General features: G+C 43.0%; 1 protein-coding gene across 1 annotated transcript; it reads left to right on the top strand.

Moving 5' to 3' along the window:
• The first annotated feature begins 42 nt into the window (after window positions 1-42).
• Window positions 43-17,414, top strand: C1H10orf53 (chromosome 1 C10orf53 homolog). Its single transcript, XM_008521992.2, has 3 exons — window positions 43-172; window positions 15,960-16,079; window positions 17,037-17,414. Exons 1-3 carry the CDS (start codon window positions 76-78, stop codon window positions 17,099-17,101), a joined length of 282 nt encoding a protein of 93 aa, XP_008520214.1. The 5' UTR covers window positions 43-75; the 3' UTR covers window positions 17,102-17,414.
• Window positions 17,415-20,397: the final 2,983 nt, after the last annotated feature.

The raw sequence follows: 20,397 nt of genomic DNA, 5'->3' as shown, positions 1-20,397 counted from the left end.
GCCCCTTTTCAAGGACCTGGCGGGCAGTTGCCTAGCAGTGTGTGTTGCGCCGCAGCGCCGGCAGGCGGCCCGGCCATGCCCAAGAATGCGCAGGTCATCCTGCGCTATGGGCCCTACAGCGCAGTCGGCCTGTCCGTGGAGCACCGCACCTTCCGGCTGGAGGGCCTGCAAGGTGAGCAGCCGAGCCCAGGAGGACCACTCAGCTGCGTGCACCCAGGTGCACCCCAGCCTCTGAGCATCCGTGCAGACTGTGCCCTCTGCCTGGACTTCCTTGCTTCCTCAGCCCCAGACCAAGTGCCACCTCCTCTGGAAAGTCTTCCCTGAGCCCCCACCACCCAGGGATGATTTTGCTTCTTCTGGCTTTCACCGCTTCAACATAAGAGTGGGAACAAACATGCACTGTGAGCCCAATGGGTGCCAGGCAGTTTAGACAAATTACTTTGATAGAAAGGACTACATACCCTGCTTTCCACATTGGGAAACTGAGGATCGGGAATATTAAGTGATTTTTTCCCAAGGTCATATGGCGGAGAGTCTATCCCTTGATCATTCATTCATGCAACAAACCTTTATTGAGTACCTAATATGTATTGGACACTCTTGTAGGTACTGGAGACACCTTGGTGAACAAAGATACACGTCCTTGAAGTGACCTTCTCATTGCTGACTACAGTCGACAGTTGTGCCAAGCCTGGGACAGAGGAACGGATTCAGAGTGGGAGTTCCCACTGGTCATAATTGGAGGGGAGAGAGGAGAGATCTGGAAAGGTTTATTTGCTGGAATTACATTTGAGTTGAGCTTTAAAGAGTAAAGAGAAACTAATCAGTTAAAGAGAAGAAAGAGCATGCCAGGCAGAGGGACTAATATTTGCAAAGGCAGGAAGCATGAGCAAACGATATATTTGTTAAACTGATGGAAGACGTGGCTGGAGAGGTAGACAGGGCCAGATCCTGCAGGGCCACAGAAAAGTTCTAGGCAGGGGGATGAAACTGGCTGCTGCAAGAACAGATAACAGACGGGGCCAAGAGCAGAAGCAGGGAGACAAGCCAGTGAGCTTTGAGATGGTCCAGGGGCGAGATGATAGTAGCTGGGACCAGGATAGCCATAAAGGGGTGGTGGCACTTTAAGGAAAGGCAATGGTACTCCCGGAGAGGATGGAGATGGGAGGCAAGGGTCAAGAGGATGTCTTCGGGATCCAGTCAATGTCTGGCTTGAGCGAAGTGCTGTTGGTTGGAAGTGCTCTACGCTAAAACTGAGAACACTGAAGATGGACCACAAAACATGCTCCATTTTGCATTTATTAAACTTCAACAATCAGGGAAGGCCTCCTGGAGGAGGTGGCGTTTGAATTCCGGTTTGGAGAGGGGAGGATTTCCATCGGCAGAGAAAGCTGCTTTCTCTGAGAGAACAGTTGATGGAGAAATGTCTGTTGTAAACAGCTCTGTGTTACTTGGCAATGCTTGAATGGTTTGTGGTCTTGGCTGGGGACACTGCCTAAATAACTGACTTTTTGCTTCTTCCGCCTTTGGATGAGCCCCACTCACCAGCCCGTCACCTCACAACCCACCTCTGGTTTTTGTTCACTAAATGATGAGACTAAGCAGCTACAGCATTTCTTTAAAATAAGGTGGATCTTAGGCTGGTGGAGGGGAAGCTACTTTCAAGAGTTCTCGGAGCCTTGTCATTTCCTCTGTCTCTAGGCTTTTGACTTCTGCAGACCTTTTTTTCTTTGCTCCAGTCCTAGGGGCTCCGAGCTCCTCCTCCCAAACCCAATCTCGCATTTTCCATCAGTTCAGCTATTTCTTTTTCTTTTTTTTTTTTTGTACTATTTTTTTGTGGTGGTAAAATATATATAAGAAAATTTGCCATTTTAGCCATTTTTAAGTGTACAATTCAGTGACATGAATGAGACTCAGAATGTTGTGCAACCATCACCACTCCTATTTCCAAATTTTTTCAGTACCCCAAACAGAAACTCTATATCCAGTGGGCAGCAACTCTGCATTGCTCCCTCCCCCCAGCTTCTGCTAAGCTATACCTACTTTCTCTCTCTCTGAATTTGCCCATTCTAGACATTTTATGTAAGTAAAATCATACAGTATTTGTCCTTTTGTGCCTGGCTTATTTCCCTTAGCATAATATTTTCAAGGTTCACCCATGTTGTAGCATGTACTAGTGCTCCATTACATTTTATGGCCAAATAATATTCTACTGTGTGCATACACCGCATTTTGCCTATCCATTCATCTGTTGATGGGCACTTTGGTTGTTTCCATCTTTTGGTTATTGTGAATAATGCTGCTATCAACACGGGTGTACAAGTATCTGAGTCTGTCTTCAGTTTTGGGGAGGCATATATCTAGGAGTGGAATTGCTAGGTCATGAGGTAATTCTATGTTAAACTTTTTAAGGGGATACCAAACCGTTTTCCTCAGCAGCTGCCCCGTTTTACATTCCTACCAGCAGTGTATGAGGGTTCCAGTTTCTTCACATTCTTGCCAACAGTTGTTCTTTTCTTTCTTTTTTTTTTAAGTTATAGCCATCCTAGCAGGTGTGAAATGGAATCTCATTGTGGTTTTTAAATCTTTCTTTTTTTCTGCTTTTTCTCCCCAAGTCCGCCCAGCACATAGTTGTATATTTTAGTTGTGGGTCCTTCTAGTTGTGGCATGTGGGACGCCACCTCAGCGTGGCCTGATGAGCAGCGCCATGTCTGCACCCAGGATCCGAACCAGCGAAACCCTGCGCCGCCAAAGTGGAGCCCACGAACTCAACCACTGGGCCACGGGGTCTGCCCCTCATTGTGATTTTTATTTGCACTTCTCTAATGACTAATGATGTTGAGCATTTTTCATGTGCTTATTGCCCATTTGTGTGTCTTCTTTGAGGAAATGTCTATTCAAGTCTCTTGCCCATTATTTAATTGGATTATAATTTTTGTTGTTGAGTTGGAAGAGTTCTTTATATAGTCTGGATAGACTCTTGTCAGATATATGCAAATATTTTCTCCCCTGTAGGTTACCTTTTCACTTTCTTCATAGCGTCCTCTGGCGCACAAAAGTTTTTGATTTTAACCAAGTTCAATTTTTCTGTTTTTCCTTTGGTTGTCTGTGCGTTGGTGTTTAAGAAAGCATCGCCAAATCTAAGGTCATGCAGATTTGCCCCTATGTTTTCTTCTGAGAGTTTTGTAGTTCCTAAATTTAGATCTTTGGTTCATTTTGAGTTAATTTTTATATATGGTGTAAGATAAAGGTCCAGCTTCCTTCAAAAGATATTCACCTAGATATCCAGTTTTCCCAGTACTCTTTGTTAGAGACTGTTCTTTACCCATTGAACTCAGTAGTTAGCATAGTCAACTACTTTCTTGTCAAAAATCAGTTGACCACAGACACAGTGATTTATTTCTAGACTCTCAATTCTATTCCATTGGTCTAGATGTTTATCCTTATAACAGTCCCACACTGTTTTGCTTACAATAGCTTTGAGTAAGTTTTGAAATCAGGAAGTGTAGCTCCTTCAACTTTGTTTTTTCTCAAGATTGTTTGGGCTATTCTGGGTCCCTTGAAATTCCTGTGAGTTTTAGGATGAGTTTTTCCAATTCTGCAAAAAACACCATTGGAGTTTTGATAGAGATTGTATTGACTCTGTACAATGCTTTGGAAAATATTGTCATCTTAACAATATAAAGTCTTTCAATCCATGTGCATGGGATGTCTTTCCATTTATTTAGGTGTTCTTTAATTTCTTTTAGTAATTTTTGTAGTTTTCAGTGAACAAGACTTCCACCTCCTTAGTTAAAGGAGCTTTGTTCTTTTAGATGCTATTCTAATTGGAATTGTTTTCTTAATTTCCTTTGCAGATTGTTTATTGCCAGTGTATAGAAATACAACTGATTTTCGTGTGTTGATTTTGTATCCTTCCACTCTGCTGATTTCGTTTCTCAGCTCAAACAGCATTTTTGTGGACTCTAAGCTTTTCTAGATATAAGCTCATGCCATCTGTGAATAGAGCTAGTTTTACTTTTTCCTTTCCAATTTGGATGCATTTTGTTTCCTTTTCTTGCCTAATTTCTCTGGCTAGAACTTCCAATACTGTGTTGATAGAAGTGGCAAAAGCAGGCATCCTTGTCTTGTACCTGATTTTAGGGGAAATACTGCAGCCTTTCTCCATTGAGTAGGACATTATCTGTGGATGTTTCATAGATGGCCTTTATCATGTTGAGAAAGTTCCCTTCTAGTCCCAGTTTGTTGAGAGTTTTTATCATGAAACAGTGTTGCATTTTGTGAAATGCTTTTTCTGAGTCAGTTGAGATGATTATTATGTGTTTTTGTTTCCTTCGTTCCATTAATGAGGTGTACTATTTTTATTGATTTTTATCTGTTGGGCCACCTTGCATTCCTGAGATAAATCCTGCTTAGTCAAGATGTATAATCCTTTTACTATGCTAACTACTGAGTTCAGTTTGCTAGTTTTGTGTTGCATTGGCCAGTAGTTTTCTTTTCCTATAGTGTTTTTGTCTGGCTTTGGGATCAGGATAATGCTGGCCTTGTAGAATGAATTTGGAAGTGTGCCCTTCTCTTCAGTTTTTGGAACAATTTGAGGAGGATTAGTGTTAATTCCTCTTTAAGCATTCGGTAAAATTCACCAGTGAAGCCGTCTGGTCCTGGGCTTTTCTTTCTTGGGAGGTTTTTGAGTACTGATTCAATCTCCTTACTAGTTATAGGTCTGTTCAGATTTTCTACTTTTTCTTGAGTCTGTTTCGATAGATTGTGTATTTCTAGGAATTTGTCCATGTCATCTAGGTTATCCAATTCGTTGGTGTATAGTTGTTAATAGTATTCTTTTATATTCCTTTTTATTTTGGTAAAGTCAGTTGTGATGTCCCCTCTTTCATTTATTGTTTTGGTTAGTTGAGTCTCTTCTCTTTTGTTCTTAGTCAATATAGCTAAAGTTTTGTCAATTTTGTTGATCTTTTCAAAGAGCTAACTTTTAGTTTTGTTGATTTTCTATATTGTTTTCTATTTTGGCTCCACTCTAATTTTTATTATTTTTTTCTTCTAGCTTTGAGTTTGGTTGGCTCTCATTTTTCTAGTTTCTTAAGCTATACGGTTAGATCATTGTTTTTTTTTAATGTAGGCATTTGCAGCTATAAATTTCTCTCTGAGCACTGCTTTCACTGCATCCTGTTAGTTTTAATATATTGTTTTTCTTTTTCTTCCTCTCAAGATATTTTCTAATTTCCCTTGTGATTTCTTCTTTGGTTGTTTAATTTCCAAATATTTATAGATTTTTCCAGATTTCCTTCTGTTACTGATTTCTAGTATCATTCCATTGTGAGCAAAAAAGATACTTTATAATATTTCATTCTTTTAAAATTTATTTAGGGGCTGGCCCAGTGGCACAGTGGATAAGTTTGCGTGCTCCGCTTCGGCAGCCTGGGGTTCACCAGTTCAGATCCTGAGTGCAGACCTAACACCACTTGTCAAGCCATGCTGTGGCAGGCGTCCCACATACAAAATAGAGGAAGGTGGGCATGGATGTTAGCTCAGGGCCAGTCTTCCTCAGCAAAAAGAGGAGGATTGGCAGCAGATATTAGCCTAGGGCTAATCTTCCTTAAAAAAAAAAAAAGAAATTAAATAAAATTTATTTAGACTTCTTTTGTGGCCTAAAATATGGTCTATTCTGGAGAATATTCCATGCACACTTGGGAAGAATATATACTCTGCCTTTGGCTGGAAAGTTCTGTTTATATATGTTTGGTCTATTTGGTTTTAAAGTGCTGTTCACGTCGTCTATTTCTTTATTGATAGTCTGTCTAGACGTTCTATCCATTACTGAAAGTGATGTGTCATAGTCTCCAGCAATTATTGTAACACTATTTCTCCCTTCAAGTGTGTCAATTTTTTCTTTATAAATTTTGGAGCTCTCTTGTTAGGTGTGTATATATTTGTAATTGCTATTCTTCTTGATGAATTGAAACTCTTTTTGATATAGAATGTCCTTCTTTGGCTCTTGTAAACTTTTTGACTTAAAATCTAGTTTGTCTGATAATCATATAGATAAGCTGGCTCTCTTTTGGTTATTATTTGCTTGGAATATTTTTTTCCATTTTTTCACTTTCAACCACGTTGTGTCTTTGTATCTAGAGTGAGTCTCTAGTAGACAGCATAGAGATAGATTGTGCTTTTTAATCCATTATGCCAAAATCTGCCTTTTAATCAGAGAGTTTAATCCATTTCACACTTAAAGTAATTACTGATAAGGAAAGACTTACTTCCGCCATTTAGCTGTTTGTTGCCTGTATGTCTTATTTTATTTTTATTCTTCAATTCCTCCATTACTGACTTTTAAAAAATTTAGTTGATTTTTTTGTCATGTACCATTTTGATTCCCTTCTCCTTTTCTTCTCAGTATATTTTACATTATTTTCTTAATGGTTACCTTGGGGATTACAGTAAACATTCTAAACTTATAACAACCTAGTTTAAGGAATATCAACTTAGTTTTCACTCGTATACAAACAATCTGATCCCATGCACCTCTGCCCCGCTCCCTTTATATTATTCTTGCCATAGATTACATCTTTATACATTGTGTGCACATTAACATAGATTTATAATATTGTATTGTTCCTTTGCCTTTTAAATCATATAGGGAAAAAAGAAGAGTTACAAACCAAAAGCACACCAAAACTGCTTTTATGATTACCTCTGTAGCTACCTTTATCCGTGTCCTTTAGTTCTTTATATGGCTTCCTGTTACTCTCTAGTCTTCTCTCATTTTAGCGTGAAGGACTTCCTTTAGCATTTCCTGTAGGGCAGGTCTATTAGCGACAAATTCTGTCAGCTTTTCTTTATCTGGAAATGTCTTAATTTTTCCTTCATTCTTGAAGGGTAGTTTTGATATACATAAAATTCTTGGTTGACGGTTGTGATGGTTAGTTTTTGTGTCAACTCTCAACTGGGTTTTGGTGCCCAGTTGTTTGATCAACCACTAGTCTAGATGTTGCTGTGAAGGTATTTTTTAGGTGTGATTAACATTTACAATCAGCAGACTTTGAGTAAAGCAGATGACCCTCCATATTGTGGGTGGGCCTCTTCCAATCAATTAAGAGAAAAGTCTGCAACATCAACTCTTGCCTGAATTTCCAGTCCTACAGACTTCAGACTTACCAGCCCTCACAAGCGTATGAGCCAATTCCTTAAAATAAATCCCTCTTTCTCTCCACTCCACCTCTCTCTTTCTGTCTCTGTCGATATATATAACTTGCTGATTTTATTTCTCTGGGGAACTCTGACCAATACAAGTTTTCTTCCTTTAGTATTCTAAATATACCATCCCACTGCTTTCTGGTCTCTATGGTTTCTGATGAGAAATCATTTAGCTGTTAATCTTATTGAGAATGCCTGTACATGACAAGTCATTTCTTTTTTGCTCCTTTCAAGATTGATTCTTTGTCTTTGTCTCTTGACAATTTGACTATAATGTGTCTCAGTGTGGATCTCTTTGAGTTAATCCTTCTTGGAGTTAGTTGAGCTTCTTGGATGTGTATTTTCATGTATTTTCCATCAAATTTGGAAGATTTTCAACCATTATTCCTTCAAATATTCTTTCCACCATTCCTTTTTTCTCCTTCTGGGATCCCCATTATCTGTTTGTTTGTACATTTAATGGTGTCCCACAGGTTCCTTAGGCTCTGTTCACTTTTCTTCATCCTTTGTTCTTTCTGTTCCTCAGACTCAACCATTTCAATTGTCCTGTCTTTAAGTTAACTAAGTCCTTCCTCTGCATGCTCAAATCCACTGATGAACCTCTCTAGGGAATTTTCCATTTCTGTTATTGTATTTTTCAACTCCAGAATTTCTATTTGGTTCCTTTTCAGAATTTCTCTCTTTATGGTTATTCTCATTTGGTTCATCCATCATTTTCCTGGCTTCCTTTAGTTTTTGTCCATGATTTCTTTTTGCTCTTTGAGCACATTTAAGATAGTTGATTTAAAGTAAGTCCAGGGCCGGCCTGGTGGTGCAGTGGTTAAGTTCGCATGTTCCACTTCTCGGCAGCCCGGGGTTCACTGGTTCCGATCCTGGGTGCGGACATGGCACTGCTTGGCAAGCCATGCTGTGGTAGGCATCCCATGTATAAAGTAGAGGAAGATGGGCATGGATGTTAGCTCAGGGCCAGTCTTCCTCAGCAAAAAGAGGAGGATTGGCATTAGTTAGCTCAGGGCTAATCTTCCTAAAAAAAATAAAATAAAAGTAAGTTTAATGTCTGGGTTTCCTCAGAGACAGTTTTTATCAATTTATTTTTTCCCCTTTAAATTTCTGTTACTTTCCTGTTTCTTTGTATACTTTAAAATTTTTTTGTTGAAAACTGCATATTTGACTATTAGAATGCAGTAACTCTGGAAGTCAGATTCTCCCCATTCCCCAGGGTTTGCTATTCTTAATTGTTGAAGGCTTAGCTTGTGTTCAGCCTGTTTCAACAGAGACTCCTTGAATGGCAGGAGCTTTAAAACAAACAAAAAAATAAAACAAAAAGTCTCTCCCATTCTTTATGTATTTGCTGTATGTTGAGACACTCCTTTAACACTCATCCAGGCTATTTACAATTCTGCCTCGGCCCTTCGTTCCTGCTTTCACTGAGTCTATAGATGAACCAGTGGTGAAAGCTGGGGATCTTTCTGAGTCTTCTCTGAGCTTGCATCCTGCTCTGGGCATGCACTTGGCCTTCTAAATCCCCCAGTACATGCAGGCACTTTTAAATGCTCTAATTTCCCAAAGAAACTCTCTCCCCGGCTTTTCCTCCCAGGCTTTGTGAGGCTCATCGTATGTCTCAACAGTCTTTTGCCCAGACAGCTACGGATTTTTCATTCGTCTTATAGTGTTTTCAAGCACTGCCCACGGCTTTTCCAGCCCGTGTGAGTTCCAAGTTTGGTGAAACAAAGACAAGCGCCTTGTGTCAATCCTGTATGTAGCCCCCAGACAGGTTAGAACAGACCAACACAAGGATTTGCAAATAAGGTCTGCTGTTCTCCCTCTGGAAACAAGAACCAGGGTCCCACACTGGAAACAAGGGCGGCTATCTTCAAGACTGCCACCAAGCCAGGGAGGAGGTGGGACAAGGGCAAAAAAAGATGCCACAAAGCATTCTTACCATTTTAAAGTTGTCTTTTCCTTGACTCAGCATTCACTTGTTGCCACCTTTGATTATTTTCCAAAGTTCTGACAAAGTTAGTTCTGACAGTTTCTGGTTGTTTTTTCAACCTTTCTACGGAAGAGTACTCCACCGTTTTGCTGATGTTTGAAGATACTTTTTATTTGAGTTTCTTACTGCTGCCACAATCAGCGTGATTGTATAGAGTGAAATTAGATCATTTACATACCAAGAATTATATTAAAGCAGGATACATAAATGAGCATTTTGTTATAATGTACAATTTACAAGTGTTGGAGGGGAAAAACTCACTGCCTGGTTTGTACACAAATCCTGTCGCCTCTCCTTGGTCACTTGTCTCCTGCTTACATTCTTGGCACTGTTGGTGGAGAGACGGCATGAGCAGATACTGAGCACGAGGGCCCTGAAGTCCAATCGATCTAGTTTTAATGGTCTCCATCATTTAGTAGCTGTGTGGCCAACGTCAAGGTCAAGTTATTTTACCTTTCTGAGCCTCAGTTTACTTAATAGTAAAATGGGAGAAAATCCCTATCTATACTGATGTGAGAATCCAATGAAAAAATGCATATAGAGTCATGCGCACTATACTTGCACATAGTAGGTGCTTAGCAAGCATCAGTTATTATTCTAGGGGAAAGGGTCACTAGGAGGCAGAGGGGAAGTAGCTGGGGGCGTGTTGGGAGCAGCAAGCAGTTGGGTCTGGCTAGAGGATGGTGTGCTGCAAGAGAGTCAGGCCCATTTTACCCTTGGCAATAGGGAGCCAGTGAAGTTTCTTGAGCTAAGGAATGATGAGATCAAGGATGTGCCTTAAGAGGCTAATTCTGAAGGAAGAGATTTGAGAAGAAGTGGGAGAAAATGAATTTTATTGAGAAATATCAAGGTTAGAAATTACATCCTGGAGTTGAGGAGAACAACAAAGGCAAATTTGAGTCAGAAGTAGTTATGACCTTAAATGACATCTATATGCAGATGAGTCCCATCTTATATCTCTAATCAGGACCTTCCATTGTCATTGTGATGTTTAGTTGACATCTCAGACTAATACGTCCAAAATGTCTAAACCAGCCTCTTGACACTCACTCCCACACCCACCCCTCCTGCGTTCTTTCCATCTCGGTTCATAGCAGCTCCGTTCTTTCAGTTACTCAGGCCAAAAGCCTTGCAGGCATCTTTCCCTCCTCTCCTTCCATCAAACTCCTCATTAAGTCTAGCAGTACATCCTGTTGGCTGTGTCTCCAAAGCATCCTGACGGAATTCAACCACTTCTTACCCTCCCTACAACCACTCTCCACCTCTTTGTCCAAGCCAGCATCATCTCCTGCCTTGACCACTGCCCCGGCCTCCTCACTAAGCTCCCTGTGACCACTCTTGTCCCCTCCAGTCTGTTCTCAGCACCAAAGCCAGATGAAGCCATTAAACCTGAGTCAGAGCATGACCCGTGCCTCCAAGAACTTTCCAGCGGCTCCCAGCTCACTCAAGGCAGAGCCAAAGGCTTACAGTGGCCTACCAGGCTCCTAGTGACCTCTTTGACCTCACTTCCTCCATCTCTAATCACTCACTCTGCCCCAGCCACCTGCCTCTTCACTGACCTTGACGTTCACCTTGGGGCTTGGCAGATGCTCCACCTGGAATAACGCTTCCCCAGATTCCTGCATATCTTCGTTCTTCACTCTCTCTCAGCCTTCAGGTCCTTCTCAGACCTTCGTAGACAGGCCTTCCTTAAGCATCCCCATCAAAAATGTCAACACTTCCCTCTGCCTCCCTCTTCTTTATCTCCCTTCCCTCCTCTCTTATTTCTTCTTAATGCTCATATGTATCTAACATAACACGTATTTCACCCTTGTACCTAGTTATCCTTCTCTCCTGCTGGGATGGATGCTTCGGAGGAGCAGGGGTTCTTGTCTCTTCTGTTCTCTGCCGCGTCCCAGTGTCTGGAGTTGTGCCTGGCATGCCTTAAAGATCCATAAATATTAGTTAAAATGAAGCCACATGGAGCTGAATGCTGGGACCACAGGACGTGAGACTGTGGAGGAAGCAAGAAAAGACAGAACTGGGCAGACGGCAGGAATTGGCAGGGGCCCCTCCGAGGGGCACAGAGGTCAGAGAGAAGCTGGAGGCACAGGAGGCAGGTGAGAGGAGAATTTCAAGAAGAAAATGGTTATTGGGCACCAAACTGTTAAGCAGGAGTTATCTCTAGAAAAAGATGAATTTATGGTTGGTAAAGGATATAGAAAAGAGCATTCTTGAAGACTTGCATTAGGAGGGTAAATTGGCACAGCCACTTTTGAGGGCAACTTGGCAGTGTCTTAAAATTTAACCACACATTGCACAATCCAGTTATTTCGGTTCTCCCATATGCATATATATATATGAAATATATTCACAAATGTTCAGGGAGGCACGCCCATGAATGTTTTCTGCAGCGTTTCTGGTGACAGTGAAACATTCGAAACAACCAGAAAAAGGAATGGCTGAATAAATTACGGTACATGCATCGCGTGAAATGCAATGTAGTAGATCTCTTATGTTGACAGGGCTGGATCGCCACAACACAGTGTTCAGGGACTAAAGCGTGCTCCCGAATTCCATGTACACTATGATCCCACTTCTGTTGAAAAAGACAAAGGGAGGGAGAGGGGGGAAGAATTACGGGTGACTTTTAAAATTCTGTCCTTTAACTTTGCGGGAATTTTTACAGTTTTTTAAAAAATCGTGGGTCTGCATTCCATTTATAATCTGATAAAATTTTAGAGTTTAAAATATATTTCTTTTGCCAGCAGAAGTACTTTAAAGGAGCGAGAAAGGAGATAGGGCAGAGCGTCAACCTGCTGGGAGGGCCGGGGAGAACCGAGCGAGCCATTGAGTGTGCTGATGGTTGTTCACCTCCGAAAGCACAGATTTAGGAGAGGGTGGGCTGAAAATTCTGACTGCAGGAGGAAAAGGAGTGGGGAGAGATGAGGAAGCAAAGGGCACAGATAGGGGTGGGGCTATTTGGGGAAGATCAAGGGGAGAACTCATATGGTTGAAGGAGACTTGAGTGTTGCAAGGTGTCAGCAGGTGGCTGATTGTTGTCAGCTTTGTATATCCCTGAATGATAATGCCTGTAATTCTGGTAGCCAACATTTGCGGAGGGCCGATCACAAGTGCCAGGGAAGCAAATCAGGGAGCATCATCTCCCCATCTCTGTCCCACACTCCACCCACCACTTTAGACCAGAGGAGGCCGCCACAGCAAGCACGAGAGGTGCACAGCAGGCCTTCATCTGTAAAATCTGCATCTGAATTCTGGGTATTTCTTTAAAAATTATAGCCCTTTATTATTTCCCGAAGGCCTGCTGGTTTTGGAACTGTGCCTGGTCTTTCCTGAACTTGCTACGCCTTAAGCGGTCTGAAAAGTTGTGTTCTTTATTACCCACGAATTATAATAGCTCAGCAAAAATGTCTCTCCTCTGGCCTCAATACTGACGAAGCTAAACCAACTAATGCTTAACAGAAAGGTCGAAGTCGTTTTCCCTGGCCGTGGTTTCTCCTCGCCTGCTGTACGTAAGTCTGCCAAATGACTCGCTAAAAGGAACTAGAAGGAATAGAAAATGGTCCATAAAAGGAGAACCCGCCTTTATTGAGCGAAGCTGCTCGGGGTGACTTCCTCCGTCACTAGCTCTCGGTTAGCTGCGCACATTAGTGGTTGTCAGCATTGCGTCTGTGGCTAGCGGACGAGGGGAGATGCCTGTCTGTCCGTTTGCCTTGACTTCCTCCCCAGCAGCCTTTAAATCATTCACAGATGGTGCACAGTCCCGCCAGCACTGGGAAGAGGGATGGTCCTCCGTGTCCCTTCCGCTTCCCCAGATCCCCCTTGAAGAATGAGGTGCCACTTCAAAGAGGCAGGCGTGCTGCGGGTGGCCTTACAGCTTCTGGTTGATTTATGCTGGAGTCGAGCCGCTGCCTTTGCAAAGACTTTGTTGCAAGGAGTTTATTTATCTGACCTTTCTTTGAATAGACAACCCCATAGCAGCTCATAGGAAAAAAATGGGTCCTCCGTGGAGAGAGGTGGCATTTGGATGAGCTGCAGGAATGCTGGGGCTTCTCCGAGTTTGATCCCTTAAGCCTGCGCTGGCTGCCCTACAGCAGGGCTCAACACATCCTCCACCGATGAGAAGGGGACAGGTGTCCTGAGGGTGAATATACAATGGAGACTCTGAGGGGGTTTTCGCTTTAATGAGAATCAGGTCACTCAGGGTCCAAAAGAGCCATTGGAGGTGCCCAGCGCAGTTAGGAGCGTGTGGATTTGACAAACTCCATTAACACCAGGCACTTGGGCCGGATTGTGGTCCATGAGAGAGGCATGTGCCCTTAAAGGCCCCAAGAGCCCAGGCTTCGCGACTGAACAGAAGGTAAAGTGAAGAGTGACGTGCTCTCTTAAGAGGATTTCTTCCTGCTGGGCTTCGTTTGCTGAGACATGAGGCAGAACCCCATTATTCTGCACCCCCCACCTCCACAGGGTGGGTTATTCAGTGGATCAAACCCTGTTTCTTAGACACACCTTGCCATGAAACAGTGCTGCTGTTCTCCTAAAAAAACCCCAAACCCAGATGCTATTTGGGCACAAGGCTGGGTCAGATGAGCCCTGCAGGGAAAGACCTGTGGGACGCTGAGGGGTGCGTGCGTTCCTGGGGCTCCTCCAGCAAAGCCCCCTCCTCACTTGCACTGCGGTCACTGTGATGGGCCCCAGATGGGACCTGAGCCCTCCTTCGCTCCAGAACCCCCGGGTCTTAGAGAGCTGGTGTTGGGTGTTAGCAGGATGGAGGCAGCACCATGCCCCCAGAGGTGGGGCGTAAGGTAGGAGTGGAGAAGCTGTTTTGTTCCTGATTTCTGCCTATCAAGTTGAAGTACATTGCCCAGGACCATCTTCAGATAAGGCAAAGCCAAGGTCGTAGGGGCCGAATTGCCTCCCACCTACCCACTTGCGGCTTTGCCCTCTCCAGCTATACCTGTCCTCTCCTGAGGGGGCGCTGCTGGGGGGAGTATAGGACGCCTGGAGACTGCCTTTATGGTTCCCAGACCAACCGCTGGCCATTCCAAACTGGGTGGACTGCTTCCTTTAAACAAGTCGTTGGTCCAAGCCGAGCGCCTTCCTCCAAAGATGCTTAGGAACAAGACACTTAAATAGGATACAACAGCATAAATATGTCAAAGAAAAAGATGCGAGTGTTCTGTAGAAAGAGGCTTTAGCTGACGCGAGGTCAATTAGGGCTGCCCCTGGGTGCCCAAGGAGCGCTCTCTTGTTAATGGTGATCCACGCTGAGTTGCTTTCTGAAGTTCCTTTCCAGAAGTGAAATTAAAATCACGCAATTAAAATGTTCACAGTTGGGGCTGGATGTTCTCGAACTGATTGAAAGAGGAAGAAGTGGACACGCCAACATTTTGAAAGAGCAATTGTCTCTGTAATTAAATGCAACTAACTGACATAACTGTCTGCTTTTCTCCACCTAAGACGATGGAAATGCTAAGACTTTTAAAAACATGCCCACTAGCTGATTTCACTTTCCAGCCTAACCAAAATCCTCACTGGTGTGTGAAGGCTGCCAAAGGTGGTGACTTCCGTCATCAGCTCCAACGCCAATGTGACGGGGTGAACATAGCGAGAAAACTGGGGACAAACATGTTGGAGAAAATAGAGCTCCCGGGCTGTTCAATGCCTGTCATCTCTCCTAAATCCATCTACTCTCGCATTTCCACAATAGAGAAGAAATCTAACCACTTTTCTGTAGCCGATCTCTGGGGAAGGAGCCATAATTCAATGTAATTCATAATTCAAAAGCATAACCAAAATGCAGATTCCAGAGATGAGAATAAAAGCTTAGTCCATTAGCTTTTTTCAAAAACATTGTTTTCTGATTGTTATAGAAGATCTGGAAAATGCTAAAAGAATAAAAAGGAAAAAGTTTCTCATAATCTCAACACAGAGAGAGAACCACTGGGTATTTTCTTCTTTTTTCCTATTATGTATACATATTTTAATTAATGTTGAATATATATTTTAATATATGTTATATGTATACCCTGATTTTTTGCTTATATTAAAAATATTTTTCTTGCTATTAAAAATTCATAAACATTTTTTGAAATGTCCAAATAAAATCTCATCATATGGACTTACCACCATTTACTTGACCATCCTCTTGTTATTGGGCATGTAAGTTATTCACACTATTCTGCTATTATAATACTACAGAAAGGAACATCTTGTTGCAAAAATCTGCCTGTATTTCTGATTTTTTTCCTTAGAAACCTTTCTTACAAGTACAATTTCCTGGCCAGAGATTAGAATCACTTTTTAATTCTGATTTATTTTAAAGTTTTTGAGGGTTTTGGCAGGTGTTGTCAAACTGCCATTCAGAAGGGTGACCAATTTATATTTCCACCAGCAAGGTTAAGAGGTTACCTCATTTCCCAAATCTCCTTCAACGTTGAATATTGTCTCTATAAGAAAAGCTCAAAAACTCTTTCTAAAGAAAGCTCATATTTTAACAGATCACATGGCGCGGGGGCAAATGGCAACCAAAGCCTGAATTGCTCAGGTCTCTGTCTGTGCTTCCCGGCAAAGCTGAGGGCACGTGGAGGCCAGCACCAGGTAGGTGCCCCCCAGGGCGGTTGAGTTATAGCCATGGGCAACTGGACAGCAGACCAGCTGCTGTCATCCACGAGGACATCTGCACGTCTGCTGAACTGGGAGTCTATTATGGGAACAGTGACATGGGGTCACTCATGTCCTTCTCCATCTTTTCCAGTTGTGTTGGCCAAAGATGGACACCACGTCATCCTGGAGAAGATAGAAGAGCGGAACTTGGTGGAACTCGTGGTGAATGAGGAAGTTGTATTCCACTGCAACATCAATGACTTGGAGTTCGGTGAGCCCGTCCAACCAGCATCCTGCCTCCTCTGAGGCGCTCCAATTTCTAGTTGAAGTGATCAGTGTGTCAGGCCGACATTCAAATTGGGTTTCTTTCTGAGTCTTAAATTCTTACTCGAGGCCCTGTGCTTGGTGGTGCATGAAGGATAGCATCCTAAACCCCACACAGTAAGGTGCTTGATGCTCAGGGCTCTTCCCAGAACACCGGAAACAGAAGAGGAACAGAAAAAATGAAGTTTTAGCCCTAGACTTCCAAGGATTGGTGGGAATTTAGGGATAATAAGTTGTTTTACTTTTTCTTTTCCTTTTTTTTTTTTTTTTGCATTGTAGTAATGTGTGTTTCATTATTATTTGCCTTCAAAATGGTTTTTGTTCCATTTGATTATTCTATCGAGGCTTGCTAAGAAATTAGAGTTGATATGCCAGCAGTGCCTAGCTTTATCAGCAATGTTGTAAGAATTTCTTTACCCTGGAGACCTTCTGGCCTGGAAGGCTGGCATTGTGCCTACCTCACTCTGCTCAGAAGCAAAAGCTTTGGCAATCCACTAATACTTTACTAACGGCTAGTTAAAAATTTACGTGTCTGTGTACTTTGAAAATGCTCTTCTAGTGGAAGCTGGATGTATGTCTTATACAACATGAAATTGTTGGGGCCTGCCCCGTGGCCGAGTGGTTAAGTTCACGTGCTCCGCTTCAGCGGCCCAGGGTTTCACTGGTTTGCATCCCGGGCGCCAACATGGCACCGCTCATGAGGCCATGCTGAGGCGGCGTCCCACATGCCACAATTAGAAGGACCCACAACTAAAAGATAGAAATATGTACTGGGGGGATTTGGGGAGAAAATGCAGAAAAAAAGAGAAGATTGGCAACAGTTGTTAGCTCAGGTGCCGATCTTTAAGAAAAAAAGAAATTGTATGTAAAGCTGACCAAAATAAAATTGTATCTGTTTCCCTAGGAGGTGATGGTGACCTAGACCCCCTGTGCGCAGCGGCCAGGATAGCCGTGCTAAATGCCTACTGATGTCCTCACGGAACAGGCATGTGAAGTCAGCGGAACAGTAGCTGCCTCCGGCTGTTCTGTGATACAAACAAAAGCGGCCATTCTGGGCCGTCGACGCTGGACTCTGCCGCTCCGAACGAGGCAACACCAGCCTGTCCTTCAGCCTGCACGGCATAGGACTTCTCACCTGGCTGCAAGGACATGGGGCCCACAAAAATCATGAAACCATATCATTTGCAGCATCTCTCAGTCTCTACCCATAGGGAGAGCCCTCCAATATCAGGTACACGTTGAGCTGAAGGAAACAATAAAATGCAATCTAATAACAAGGCGCCATCCCTTACTAATAACGCATAGTTGCCAGAAGCACCTGAGATTCCATTCCGTAGTAAGCAAAGAGGTAAAATTAAAGATGGGCAGGAGAGGGGAGGGCTGGGGAAGGGAGAATAGTGGCCTTTGAAAATCTGAACCGAAAGTTAATGTCAGTATTTGGGAATCTGGCTATTCCTACGGATTTATTTCTTACTCCGAACGGAATGATATTTAAAATGCTAACATATAATTACCTAAAGTCAAATCTTCAGCCATTCTCCTTTAAAACAAGAAAATAATCTGCCTTCCAACAGACTGTTCTGAAGAGGGCTGGAAAGAGGCCAGGGCAGGAGGGTCGAGTGGCTCACCTGTCCCCCTGGAGGAAAACACAGTCCCTCGGAGTTAAGGAAGGGTTTTAGTTACGGTCGATGTAAAACTCAGCCATGTCAAACGATGTTCTTTCTACTTTCACATCCTATGCACCAAACTGCAGCATATATTCTTGGCTATAGAGTAAAGGAGAGGGGAGAAATGCAGATATTGATCCGATGACGTTAAACGTGAGGTCATGGGAAGAAGGCATCATACCTTTGAGAAGAAAGATGGATTCCTTCGCCGAAGACTCTGGGCGCCGTGTTGAAAGAGAAGGGCTTTCAGAGCCTCCACAAGGCTGCCAGCCAGGTCCGAGCGCACACCCCTCAGGGAGGCGGCCACCCTGCTCCCTGCCACTGCGCTGCACCTGGGGGCCACCCTGTCCAATGCTCCAGGCAGCCTCAAACCCCCTGCACCCCAGAACTTCAAAGGTCTCTGGGACTCGATGAAACCACTTGTCAAGTTCCTTCTCGAGTGTGATGAAATGGGGGATGGAATTTCCATTTTCAGCCCAAGCTTCATTTACCAGATTTCATTCAGCGACTATGAATCACTTAGGATTCTTCGGAAATATTTAGTCGTCCTTACTGAGAACAAGAAGCTAAAAAAATCCTTCCTCCTGGTGTCCGGTTTTCACACGTCTTTAGGAATCCTAGATTTAGTCCCTTTTTCTCAAAGACCACTTTAAGTTATCATAGATGTCGTATTCTGTCTTTGTTTTCATATAAACATTTTACTACACGAGAAAGACATTTTCATTATAGCAAAATGGAAAAATACAGATAAGGATAAAGTATAAATTTGATAACATTTGGTATGTTTCAATTTGGGTTTCTTCTATTTATGTCCGAACACTCATATGGAGGTAGATATATATAGAAACTGATTTCACCAATTTAGGATCACATTGTGTGTAGCCATTGCATATCTTTTTTTTTTTTAAGATTTTATTTTTTTCCTTTTTCTCCCCAAAGCCCCCCGGTACATAGTTGTATATTCTTCGTTGTGGGTCCTTCTAGTTGTGGCATGTGGGATGCTGTCTCAGCGTGGTTTGACGAGCAGTGCCATGTCTGCGCCCAGGATTCGAACCAACGAAACACTGGGCCGCCTGCAGCGGAGCACGCGAACTTAACCACTCGGCCACGGGGCCAGCCCCCTGCATATCTTTTTTTTACCTTAACATTTTTACATTGACCTTATTCCCATGTGACTAAAACATTTGCTCGCGGTCTAAACATCCTATCTTGAATCAATTTCTTCCTCCTTGAACAGTGATTCCTACTTTCACCACCAAAACTTTTTCTGCTGAGAAATAAATTTGCAAGCTTGCCCATCTGCCTTCTGTGCAGCCACCTTGCCCTCCTCTGACACACCCCCCCGAGCCTGTATTTGTGCTGTCAGAGCAGCCCTCCCTCACCAACCACCACCAGGACCTGCTCTCCTTCCCTCCATGACCAGAGTGGAAGGACAAGTAAAACAAGATTGCACACAGATTCCAAGAAAAACCCAAGTGCATGCAACTTCCGGGAGATGCCTGTGCCCGAGGTGCTGTGTTTCAGTTTAGATCAGTGTTAAATGATGTATGCGTCAGCATTACTGGAAAAAGTTACAGGGGCACCTCTGGGTGGTAGGTTTGGAGAGGTGGGTGGGGTGGGTGGAAGGAAGAGGCCTACAGGACAATCGTTTCTTCCATATGGTAAATGTTTTCAGTGGTAGAATTGATGTTTTCTTTGCATATGAGTGTGTGTGTGTGTGTGTGTGTGTGTGCGTGTGAGTGTGTGTCGGTGGGGGTTACTTCTCAAATAAACATTTAAAATAAAGTCAAGGGGCTGGCCCCATGGCCAAGTGGTTAAGTTCACACGCTCTGCTTCGGCAGTCTAGGTTTTCCCCAGTTCGAATCCTGGGCGCGGACATGGCACTGCTCATCAAGCCACACTGAGGCGGCATCCCACATGCCACAACTAGAAGGACCCACATCCAAAAATACACAACTGTGTACCAGGGGGCTTTGGGGAGAAAAAGGAAAAATACAATCTTAAAAAAAATAAAATAAAATCAAGAATTCGACATAGAGATCCTCTGCCTATATGACATCTATATATGTCATATGTCTATATGCCAGCTCTTCTCTGGCACTAATTATGAAGAGCTTTCTCTTTGGAAATATAATCATTTTTTCAGTCTAAAGAAATGTGCCATTATTCTTCTCCTCTGCTCCCCTGTCTCATGTCTTCTTGAATATATATTTTCCTTCAGAGAAACAGGAAACATGGCTTGCTCCTGACTGAAGGCAAAAATGCTCTGTGCTTTAACAAGCTAGACATTTGGGTGCCTTTTAACGCTTTTAAAATGCCACTTAATTAAATCATATTTAATTTTTGTAAGATGCCAAATCAATTTCATTGTTTTGGGAATGTGTAAAGAAAGTGTCTTCTTAGAATCAAATTAGAAGCATAGCTCCATCTTATTAGTTGTTAAATGAAATTTGCAATCTCTAAGCTTTTTTCATTTAGCTTTAAAATTTAAAAAGAATGGAGATTTCCGGGGGCCTCCCTGGGCTTGCTGCCTGAGGCCTTCGTGGCTGCCCCCTGCTCTCTTGGTGGGTCCACCCTTCGAAACTTTGACAAACAAAG

Source organism: Equus przewalskii, chromosome 1 (genome assembly GCF_037783145.1).
Source record: "Equus przewalskii isolate Varuska chromosome 1, EquPr2, whole genome shotgun sequence".
NCBI classification, from domain to species: Eukaryota; Metazoa; Chordata; class Mammalia; order Perissodactyla; family Equidae; genus Equus; species Equus przewalskii.
The sequence above is the reverse complement of the archived record's forward strand: the minus strand, read 5'-3'. Positions and strand labels throughout refer to the sequence as shown.